General features: G+C 37.8%; 1 protein-coding gene across 4 annotated transcripts in view; it reads right to left on the reverse strand.

Annotated features, from left to right (window-relative positions):
- Positions 1-311: 311 nt before the first annotated feature.
- Positions 312-12,205, reverse strand: part of kat2b (lysine acetyltransferase 2B) — a 56,429-nt gene continuing 44,535 nt past the window's right edge. For 3 of the 4 annotated variants that reach the window (XM_003222176.4, XM_016994387.2, XM_062984578.1), the window contains exons 11-18: positions 11,256-11,382; positions 10,042-10,152; positions 7,767-7,910; positions 6,618-6,732; positions 5,929-5,965; positions 5,373-5,436; positions 5,206-5,290; positions 312-3,054 (exon numbers count right to left, since the gene is read on the reverse strand). In XM_003222176.4, coding sequence (XP_003222224.2) covers positions 2,861-3,054; positions 5,206-5,290; positions 5,373-5,436; positions 5,929-5,965; positions 6,618-6,732; positions 7,767-7,910; positions 10,042-10,152; positions 11,256-11,382 — 877 coding nt within the window. In that variant the 3' untranslated portion in view covers positions 312-2,860. The remainder of the gene's footprint in view (positions 3,055-5,205; positions 5,291-5,372; positions 5,437-5,928; positions 5,966-6,617; positions 6,733-7,766; positions 7,911-10,041; positions 10,153-11,255; positions 11,383-12,205) is intronic. The other variant, XM_008112712.3, reaches the window with a different exon arrangement.

The raw sequence follows: 12,205 nt of genomic DNA on the forward strand, positions 1-12,205 counted from the left end.
TATATCCTGGGGGTGCAATTGTGTTGATGTTTGTAAGCTACTCTGGGACAACTTTTCTGTTGAAGGGGCAAAAATCTTACATTTGTTGACAAAATACTGAAGATGATTATAGATCTTCACCAATAGATACATCTTACTTCAGGGCTTAATGCATTTGTTCAAAAATTAGTGTGCACACAATGATATAGGGTTTGGTTTAGTCTGGTAGATAACCAGTTCTTACTGGCCAAAGGTCGAATGGCACAATCACCTACCATATTTTGTAAGATAACACATCTGATAGTAATATGAAGGCCACACAGACAAAAATGAATACTTCAGGTATTTTTATATGCAAATTACAAAATAGCACACAAGATTTTAAACATATAATTTAAATCCATTTTATACTGGTACAATAAATAATTTTACAAATGTAAAATTTCAGTTAAAGCATTGAAAACACACTGTACTTTATATAGCCTTATTGCACAATATCTATGAAAATAATCTTTTAAATTAGAAACCAGGTGTTCTCAATATAGAAGAGACTCTAATTTCAAGACAATAAGAATCTTTGAAAATAACACTTTCACAGGTTATCAAGCTTAAGAGGTGATTCCGTTGGCCCAGTTTACAAAATAACTTGAAAATTACTACTTAAATACTCTAATACACAGTTGCATTGTTGTACCTTAAATACCTAGCCAAATAAATCTTGATTTTATATAAAGCACTAAGGCAATTCTATGTTACCATTTTGACTATTTTTGTACCATCTATCAAGGGTCATCTAGTCATAGAATAAGAACTAATGCAGGTGCTTTGCAAATAATGAGAATCCTTTTGTAACACAGATTTGCTAGTGAAATATGTATGCACATATAAAAACAGCATGAAACTCAAATTCTCCAGTGCCACTGCAGGAATGAAATGAAGACCATTTAGATATCTTCCTCCTTCCCTGCCAGTGTGGTAAAATAGCAGAACTACATGGTTAGTGCATATCTGTTCCCAGCCTAACCTAGTCAGTTACATAAATGGAAGTATGTTCTATGTTTATAAGAACTATTTTCTTATATCAATATGTGATTAGTAATGGTCTGGTTGTCGTTGTCATCGAATGTTGTTTGAAAAATCTAGTTCAGATCTGGGAATTGCATGGTCCTCTCCAGCATAACTGATAAGGAAGAATATTGATATCTATAGTTCAGAAACATCCAGGGAGTCACACAGTTCTCACCTCATCTGTTTGAATTAATTAGCTCTCATCATTTGCTGGGGTTAGGGTTGCAAGACCCTTGTGAAAGTGGAAAAACTGATCTTACAAATATCACATGTGGCGGAAAAAAGGAACTGAGGTGTTGGCCCCTCCCACGGCCTATATATACTACAAGGGGAGAGTGGGCGGAGCCCCCGCCAAAAAGTATATCTTTAGAGCTTCTAGAGAATTCCGAAAGGTCTGCGCAGGCAAACCCATATGTGTGAATTTCACAGGGACCACGAAGAAGGAAATCAATTTTAAAAAAAATGAAAATACCTCTTTAGGTCCCATGTGGTCAGCTTTCACTGGAAGTTGGTCATATAGTTGTGCAGGAGGACCTAGAGATTCCTAGAGAGGTATTCTCTCTATGAATCTGAGTTCTCCAGCACAACTCTATAGTCAATTTCTAATGAAAGCTGACCATAGAATTGCACTGGGAAACCTACACATTCCTGCAAACATATTGATCAAATCCACAAAAGGTAAACCCACAAATGTGAAGGGCTAACTAATATATTGCACAGAAGGTTCCATATGTTTACACTGAGAGACAAGAATGCATGCACAACTCCTTAAGAAGATTCATGAAACCTTTGAGCAGGTCTTCTCTTGTGCTGATCCAAACAAAGATGCATGCATTACATTAGATCTAAATGCTGTCACCTTGAACAGTGGTGCACTAAAATCAGTAAGAGAAGTCATGACCTGCCCCATTGATTTTAGAGGGTGTGATCTAAGCATGATTAAGACTGACAGAAAAGCAGTAGCACCTGTCATAATTGAGTGGAAGGCACAACAGGCACACATTCCCATCTGCACAAAGGAATGTATATCTACTGCTTACTGGATCTCATGGTGTTGTTTCTCTCCATACATGAGCCTGCATGCATGCTTCAGCGTGACAGTCAATTTTAGGTAGCACATAGTTCCAGATGTGAAAAGCAGAACTTTTGATCTCTTTTCATATATTCATAGTAGCACTACAGAGAATGAGAACAGAATGGCTTTCTATGCCATAAAAGTGCATTAAAAACCTAAACTAGTGGAATAGTAGGAAATGTGTCATTTGTAGTATTTTGGGAACATGACTTACACAGCCATCATTTTAAAACAGGTTTTCTTTACAAAAGTATTTTTTTATAAACAAGTCCATGGTGGATATCTGTTTTGGGATTTTCATCTTTGCAGCTTTAAAGCAGTGATTTCTTGCTTTCCCATAGCACCTTCTAAGTTGAGTGTTTCATTAATTAAAATATATCTATAAAACTCATTTTCCCCTTCATCAGCAATTTTGCTGTAAAAAATAAAAAGCTATTTTTCTATTTGATACTGCATTACATTAAGCTTAAACATTCACTGCTTGGAAAACTTTCCTTTTTCAAATATCCAAACAGTCTGTGCAATACATCTAATAAAAGTTTAATACACTGCAAAAGGGCATGCAGGTGTACATTTAAAAAGACTTTTAATAAAATAAACTCTTATATCTTACAGTTTTTAAAAGTGCTAGTTCAGAAAACAAAATTCTTTAAAACACCAGTCCCAGTTCCACTGAAAAATAACTGCATATGCTGGTCCTAAATTAGGCATCCTGGCTGCATGGGAGAAAGACAATTATTACTTGTCAATTAACCCAGCTTCCTTAATTTTTGTGTAGAAGAATTTCTCCAGTATATTGGCACACTTATAGTATTCACTTTCTGGCGGATTGTATTCTCGGCAGTTAGTGAAGACTCGCTGCAGATCTGCCATGAATAACTTCTTAGACACATAGTATCTGTTCTTCAGTCGTTCACTCATGGTTTTCAGGTCTGTAAAATAACACAAATCAGGTCTTATTTCTAATCAACTGTTCAGAAGTAGAACATTGGCGCAGTCTGCAGGATGTTTTTGGAGGGCACGGGAGCTGAATGGTATATAAATTCTTTCTCTTTTTTCCCATTTTCTATTGTGGGAGGTGCTAAGCTCTGGTTTACTACACTACAGACTGAGGAAAGTACTACAGTAGAGTCTCACTTATCCAACATAAACGGGCCGGCAGAAGCTTGGATAAGCGAATATCTTGGATAATACGGAGGGATTAAGGAAAAGCCTATTAATCATCAAATTCGGTTATGATTTTACAAATTAAGCACCAAAACATCATGTTATACAACAAATCTGACAGAAAAAGTAGTTCAATACGCAGTAATGTTATGTTGTAATTACTGTATTTACGAATTTAGCACCAAAATATCACGATATATTGAAAACAATGACTACAAAAATGGCTTGGATAATCCAGAGGCTTGGATAAGCGAGGCTTGGATAAGTGAGACTCTACTGTATTTAAAACACAGAGCCCTGGCATGGGTTATAAACAGGTCTTCAATTCAGATCCACCAAAACCAACTAGCCTTCATATCTGCTGAAAGTGCACTCCTCTTGTTTCAGAAGAGCAATCGGCAACAGCAGTTACTGTCAGGTGGCAGACCTCTCCTATCTGCTCCTGATCCTCTTGGGAGTTGAGAGGACCCTTTTATATTCTGATGAATTAGGTCTTCTCTACCACCTGTCACTAAAAACTTATCAAAAAAGTAGTTTGCACTGGCACAGTAGATCCTTATGCTGCTGTAGGTCACCAACCAGATGCTAATGTGACCTTACCAATAACAAGCCTGAAATTTCAAGGTGGTTTCTTGTAACTACCAAAGTTGTTTTGACACAATTACGTTGTTATATAGCCCCATTTTTGCTCTGGCTTATAATAACCTTTTAAAGAGGGTTATCATGGCAAAAGGTATTTGGAGGTCTTGCCAAGGCTGAGCGAGTGCAACACGTTCAGTCACCTAGTTGTCTTCCATTTGGAGGGAACTGACCTTGAATTTTGGGAGTTAACAGTTCACCAATATGTGAAGAGTAGTGTGAGCCCCACTCAAAATGGATCTGGAGCACACTTGGTGCACATACCCACCATGACAAACTATCTTCTGGCAAGGTTTCAGGGGCCCAGGCTGTGGCGCAGGCGGGAGAGCAAGCCAGCTGCAATTAACTGCAATGAATCACTCTGACCAAGAGGTCATGAGTTCGAGGCCCGCTCGGAGCCTATGTTTGATTGTCTTGTTCTATGTTAAAAGGCATTGAATGTTTGCCTATATGTGTAATGTGTAATGTGATCCGCCCTGAGTCCCCTTCGGGGTGAGAAGGGCGGAATATAAATGCTGTAAATAATAAATAAATATAAATAAATAAATAAATGGCAGAGGACAATGCGAGTTATAGTTCACCCATATGTGAAGAGTTCTGTGAACTTCATCAATGGTGGATCTGGGCCAAACTTATCACACATAACCAACCTGACCAACTTTAAATGCTGGCGGGATTTGGGGGAACTGAACCAGGATGTTGGGAGTTGTACTTTTCCCACATTCAGAGAGCTATGCGAACCGTTCTGGCAATAGATCTGGCCCAAACATGGCACATATACACGTCATGATCAACTTTTAACTACTGGTGGGGTTTGCAGGACACTGACAGAGGATGATGGGAGTTGTAGTTCACCCATATCCAGGGACTTCTGGAGTCACAGTCCCCCAACATTCAAAACCCTGTACCATGTTGGCTTGAGGCAATCCTGTCTCAGATTCAAAAGTGACTCCATAGGCAGAAAGCAACTCCTTATGAAAAGCCTAATTTCTGACCTATCAGGAAATCATTACATGGGGGGGGGGGGGGGGGGGAGAGAGTGTTGAATCCCTTTTGCACAAGCTCTTCTACAAAACATGAATTTAAATACTTTATGTGTATGTTGTCACTTGTATAGCATAGAGCTGTACAAACAGAAGTTGCTTGCTGGCACAGTTCACAGAACAACGCTAGCACATTTCCTCTTTCCATGTGGATCGATCATATACACTGAATTTGAAAACATGTAACTCTTTAAGGAAATTTCAATCACTGGTTTATAAAATTAATGGCATTACCCATGGGGAATCTTATAACTTCATAATATCCTGGAGCTTCAGTTCTTTTCACTGGTTCCATGAATGGCCAAGCGCTTTGGTGGCTCTTTGGAAAGAAAGAAAGATGATGATTCAATGCTCTGCAGAATCAAACATCTCAAAACATTGAGAGAAAAGTGTGTATTTACCTTGACCTGTTGCAGAATGTTTTTTAGTGTACTGTAGAGCTGATCTGGATCTTTGGGTTCTTTACTTGAAATAAAATGCAGACAAGATTAAAATGTATGATTTGTTCATTTTTCAAAGACAGTCATATTACTCTAGAATATCAGTATACAAAGGGATCTTGTGGCACTTTAAACACTGAGTGAAAGAAGTTGGTAGTATGAGCTTTCATAGACTGTCTACTTCATCAGAGGCATGGAGTGACTTGCCTAGGAACAGACCTTTATAAACAAAGTATGAATATAAATAGACATAGAAATTCAAACCTTGTGGGTCTGGTGAGTTCAGTTTAAAAATGGTCGTTGGGGGACAAAGCCTGGAGGGAAGGTGTTGCCTCATGCACATGGCGAAGGGGGTTATTGGAATGAAGTAAGATTCATTTTTGTGAATATTTAAAATGTTCATTACAAATATTGCTTCAGTTACATCCAAATTTTGCAACAAACAAATATTTTAATATTTTAAATGTGCAAGTGACCTCTCTAGAAATTTCTCATTTTCTATCTAAACAATGCTCACCCTTTCTCTTTGCTGCTTGGTTTCCATCCAGTCTCTCCTATACAGCAGCAAATAAGAAGAAATTTGGTAAGATAAAAAAGAACTGAGTTAAAATGAGCTTCTGGGGGGAAACTATATTATTTCCTTGCCAAAGACTACCACTGTTTTTTTTTTAAAGGCCACAAATTCACCAAGTTTGTTTTAGACACAGGGCAACATACAAATCATCTGTGCTCCAAACATAACTAACTGGTCAATTTAAAGGTGACTGGCCTACATTGGGTCTACATTGACCATATAATGTCCTTTCAAACTGCATTATGTGGGAAAGCATTGTATCAGTGTAGACCAGTGGTTCTCAATCTGGGATCCCCAGATGTTTTTGGCCTACAACTCCCAGAAATCCCAGCCAGTTTACCAGCTGTTAGGATTTCTGGGAGTTGAAGGCCAAAAACATATGGGGACCCCATGCTGAGAACCAAAATCAGTAAAGTTGCCTGTGACTAAAGAATGTATATTAAGTCTTTAAAACACTAGTGTAATTAAACTGCTTTCTACATTTTTATTCAGGATAAAAATGATGAAGAAACTTGTACCATATTCTTTCAACAGAAAATAACCTAATCTCAAAATTAACCCAATACAATACACTTTAAAAAATACTTTACATGAAATCTAACTTAAAGATAAATGATAGAATCAATACATACTAATTCCAGGAATGGTTTCTATAGGAATCTGACGTACTCCATCTTTGAAGCAAGAAAGACCAGGGTAAACTTTCCGAATCTGAGCTTGCTTCCTTTCAATCAACTTTTTAATAATCTGTAAGAAGTAGCATAAAAATTAGAATTTTTACAACATACTCATATCTCCATTTACCTGGGAATGACTTTAGCTGAACAGAATGGTACTTCTAAGTAACCTATGTATACCTCACAACCTCTGAGGATGCCTGCCATAGATGTAGCCGAAACGTCAGGAGAGAATACTTCTGGACCATGGCCATACAGCCCGGAAAACACATAACAATCCTGTAGTTTCTGTGTATTTGGATAATCGCAGATTTTCTTTCTATCAAAAATTCTGCTAAACAGCCCAAACTAAAGATTAGACAACTGGATCTTTAAAGTCACGTGGAACATTCCCTGTCATGATTACAATGAAATCTGCAAGAACTTCTCTATATTTTTGTTACTGAACATAGGCCTAGATACAAAGTGACACTAACAAAGTTTATGTACAGTGCAAACAGTGGAAGAAGCATCAGATTTCTTCTATCTGAAAGTATATTCTGTCCTTTTTCGATGTTTCTGTGCAGTAAAGCAACAAGACTACTGGAAACAGATCAGACCAATTTAATACTTTAGAAGAAGTCATATTAGATTTCCTTATCAAAAAAAGGAGGAGTGGGGGACACTATGACCTGCAGACCACATGAACATAGGAAACTGTTCTGCAATCCCTGGAAATCCTCAAAGTCCTTCAGCACATTTAAACAAATTATTTGATAAATTTAAGATTGATTCAAAAACTTAATTAAAACATTCAATGAGGGGGTTTGAGCTCCTTTGTCCTTCATCAAACTCCCAGACCACAAGCATTGCCTATACTTTGGCCAATACACAAAACTGAATGTGACACTGTCATTTCTATTTATGTCAAGAGAGGCCATGCAGTCCATGAGGCAGGCACATAAAGGGGAAAATAGCCCATGCCCACTTCACAGCTACATGATAAATATCCTTTTATACATTGATATTGTGTACCTGCAAAAAAAAGGGGGGTCTTATTTCTCAGAAGTATTTGCAAGCACCAAATCGTTGGGTATTTTGAATAAATGTTGGATTAGTACATACCTCTTTCTGCTTCTTAATAATGACTGAAAATTCAGTGTATGGAATTCTTGGATTTAATTCACATCCCATTAAAGTTGCTCCTTCATAATCTTTGATATAGCCAACGTACTTTGCTTTTGGTACTTTAATATCTTTAGAAAAACCCTGAGAAAAGAAAAGTATGATTTCCAACAGCCTTCTGAAGCCACCATGACTATTTGGGGGGCGCACATCAGTGAATCTTCCTCATATGCTTTGAGGCAGAAATTCTGCAGCCAAACTAGCACATAACAATGCCTAGTTGGCCAATTGATGTGCTTCTGAAATGAAATAAGATACTGCAGTGTTCCCTCTGGGAACAGCTTACATCAGCACCTTTCTCGGAGTCATAATGCATTTTATATGGGATTTTAAAAATATGGGCTGGAATTCTATTAAGCAGTTACAACTACATAACCTACAGTTATGTATTTATAACTGCTTCTTATTCACAATGCCTATGTAGCCCCTAGAAATCTTCCTATATCCTATTTACCAGTAAACTGCCACTGGGAATAATGGGAGTAAGTTCCCCTGCTGATCAAGAAATGGCTGCCTGATGTTCATACTCCCTTTTGCCCCACCAACTTCTATTTGAGGGGCAAGTTTGTGGTGGGTTCTTGTCACGTTGAAGATTACACCACAGGATGGGATGGAAATCAATAGGGGAACTTTCCACTTTTGATCCCAGCATTTGCTTACTGATAAATGGGGCAGGGGGTCTCTGCCTGGGATCCACTACACAGCACTATAGTTATTGAGATTCTTAGTAAGCAATACAAGATTCTGCTATTGAGGCTTTACAAGACTCAATAAGACATCAAAGCCAAAAGAGACAAATTTAGAAAAACAGTCCACTGAACTTAAAGGAGAACTTCTGCTGCTAGATAAGACTTACAAGTAAGATATGTAGGATAGCTTGAGCACCCAAAAGCAGGGCAGCAGCACAGCTCTCTTGATCTTCTGAAATGGAATTAAAGCCAACAAAGAGACTAGCAGCCCAGTGAAGACCAACAAGCATAATTCGGCGTGAATGTTGCTGGACTGCAGCCCACTTCATCCGATCCTAATGTGCTGCAGCCCATAATAACATGGGCTGAACAAAGTGCATTTGTGCCTTTAAGGTGCCACTAAGTTCTGTTTTTGCTGAGAGACTTAGAAGGCTGCTTCCATGGAAACAGAAATAGAATCTATCTCTAGGAAAGTAGCATATATTTGAAAGTACCACTTTCAGCATTGAAGAATTAGGCCATATAATCACTTTTTTCAGAGAGGAAGGACAGGGATTTTACCATATTTTTTCAATGAACTGTCTTTAATAAGTTACAGGTTATCATATGTCTGGGGGCAATATTGAGGGGCATCAATACATATATTTTAAAATAAACCCAATGATTTTTGGAGGTTTTCAATCCAACAGCAATATTTTCTATGTATACTTCACTAGAATGAATTCTCATTGAACCCTAGAATAGGATTGCAATGTATGTTTAAAAACATTTTTGGAACCTCCTTTTGTAATATTACATACAATTAATGACACCAAAAAAGGCCCATGACTAATTCACCTTAGGTTAACCATAAGTCAGAAATGACTTAAAGGCCAAAAATAGCTACACAGACTGCTATCTACTAAATGCAGTGTGTCCTCAGAAATAATGGATGTCCTATTGGAAGTGTGGGGCTGGTGGGAAAACATGTGGTATAGAGAAGTCACAGGATAACTGCACTGAAAAATATAGTACAGCATGCACTGAGAAAGGATATTTTTCTGGAGGAATATGTTACTATTTTCCCTTACCCTATTGCCTCTAAACCAGTGATTCCCAAAGTGGGCGCTACCGCCCCCTGGTGGGCACTGCAGCAATCCAGGGGAGCGGTGATGGCCACAGGTACATATATCTTTCTGTTTAATTGCTATTAAAAAAAATTAAAATTTCCAGGGTGCTGAGTAATATTTTTTCTGGAAAGGGGGCGGTAGGCCAAATAAGTTTGGGAACCACTGCTCTAAACTATTGAGTTCCTTACAGGACAATGACTCAAGACTATGGTTTATACTCTTGCTTGGCCATAAAACCCACTGGGAGGCCTTGGGCAAATCACACTCTCTCAGCTTTGGAGGAAGATAACGGTAAACCTCGTCTGACCAAATCTGCCGAAAAAACTGTGATACATTCACCCTAGGGTCACTGTAGGTTGGAAATGACTTGAAGGCTTACAGCAGCCAGACCTAAAACAGTTTCAAAAGACTACTTACTTGTTTCTTGAAATAGCCAATTGCATATTCATCTGCATATGTGAGAAAGTTGAGAATGTTATGCTTAATATGATATTCTTTCAGATGATTCATTAAGTGAGTTCCATAACCCTGTGCAGAAATCATTAGGACAATTTGTCTTAAGAGGAATGTAATGCAATAAAATTACAAAACATGCTTGTTTTTTTTAAGAATCTAGGAAAAAAATAACAATCAAAGAAACAGGTTGAGTTCAAAAACACTATTATGATAGTGGAAAATGTTTACACTTGAAGAATAATTTTTCCTTTCAACTGGGCATACCATTCTGTATCCTGCCTCAGAACCTATCCTATAAAACAGGGGGAAGGCATAAAAGTCAGCAGGGAAGGGCTATAAATACTCATTGAGTGCATATAGAAGGCTCTGAATCCCAGACTTAATATTGTGCCCCTTTCAGAGCATTCAAAGTATATCATATCTTATTTCGGTAATCATGTCACCATCTTGATAAAAGAAACAGTGTTAGCATCCCTGTATTACAGAAGGAAGCTGAGGCTAGGACAGCAGTGATTTGCCTGAGGCTGCTTAGCGATTTCACGGCTGAAGGGAGACTTCAGTCAGGAATGTTCCAGCTTTCTGACTCACATTATTATAAAGCCCCCCATCACCACAATAGATGCCCTATTTAAAGGATTTATGGACTTAAGGTATACAACAGTTTAAAATGAGCAAAGACAAAAATAATTCTAATAGTGTATTCGTTTCCTTCCTGGCAGGCTCTTCTCCCCCTATCTTGTTTCCTCAATAATCTGCAGAGAGCCTAAGCTGGATATAGAATAAAGATTTCCACAGTTGTGTTATTAGCCAGTAACTGACAAAGAAAGCCCAATTCCTTCCATGCGATTTGCTTTATCCCTTTAAGGCACATATGTATGCAGAATTTCTTCTCTTTTGGAAAACCAGGTTTCCAAACAGAATGGCGTGGTGATTGAGACAAAATGCAACAAATTCCCTTCTTAACCAGCAGTAGCTTTTATTTGATTATCTCTTATTTGACCATAAAGCTGCAAAAGCCAAAAATCATGAGCACATGTCTGTGAAACACAGACCAAATCAAACTCGGCAGAAAGGCTGTCTTCTTACCATGTGAGATCTGACCCCACTGAATCCAATTATGCCTGCATATTTTACAATGAATTCATATCATACATTGTCAAGGATATTGTCTTTACCTTGACTTGCTCATTGGAAGTTACAGCACAGAAAACGATTTCTGTAAATCCTTGAGACATGAACATCCGGAAACAAATGCCGCCAATCACTCGTCCATCTTTTATTAATGCAAGGGTCTTGTGTTTCCTACAGTTATAGATACACTTATGTCAATTCTGTTTCACCATTAATCTATATGCAGCACATACACCAGAGCTATCTTCAAAATAATTGCAGCAATAAATCATAAACACATGTTATGTGCATATCTGATGCTAACTTTTATGTTCTGTATGGAAAAGAAATACATGAATTTAGAAAGATCATTAATCAGAAATGAACAGAGCTTTTCAAATTAGAAGATTCCCAGAAAATTAGGTCATTATAAACACAGGCTGCTCTGAATGTATTTCCCAAGTACCCTTTCAAATTAGCATCTCAATCATATAGTAAATTGCTTTCTAAATTATGCTGAAGAACTATTAATTTATTTAAAACAGAAATATCTCTTATATTGATAAAAAAAGGTGTGCATCTGATCTGTTTATACCTCGACCATAGCTCCAGCATCATTAAAAGAATACAAGTGGAACTTGGCACAAGTACTAAGGGGAGCCTGAGAGCATGCATCTCATGAGTTTTTTGTTCTTGAGCTAATGGGTGTCAGACTTTCACTAAACAGGGAAGACAAAGCTGGTGGCAGGCATAGAAGTATTGCTTTTCCATAGAAGATTCAGGCAGTTTTACAGCTCTACACCCAAAATTAAAATAATCCAGAGAGAGAAAATAGTTCTCAGCAGGAGGCAAAGAAAACTGGCCTAAGTGAAAAACTAATAGAGAAAAGACCAGTGAAAAAGAAAAGCAGAAGGGAAGAGGAGAGAGAAAAGAAAAGACAACTGGGAAAAGAGAAAGACAATTTAATGAGGCAAAAGACATTTGCAACACATATAAAGATGGTATTTCTCTTAGT

This window comes from Anolis carolinensis, chromosome 6 (genome assembly GCF_035594765.1).
Source record: "Anolis carolinensis isolate JA03-04 chromosome 6, rAnoCar3.1.pri, whole genome shotgun sequence".
Classification (NCBI taxonomy): domain Eukaryota; kingdom Metazoa; phylum Chordata; class Lepidosauria; order Squamata; family Dactyloidae; genus Anolis; species Anolis carolinensis.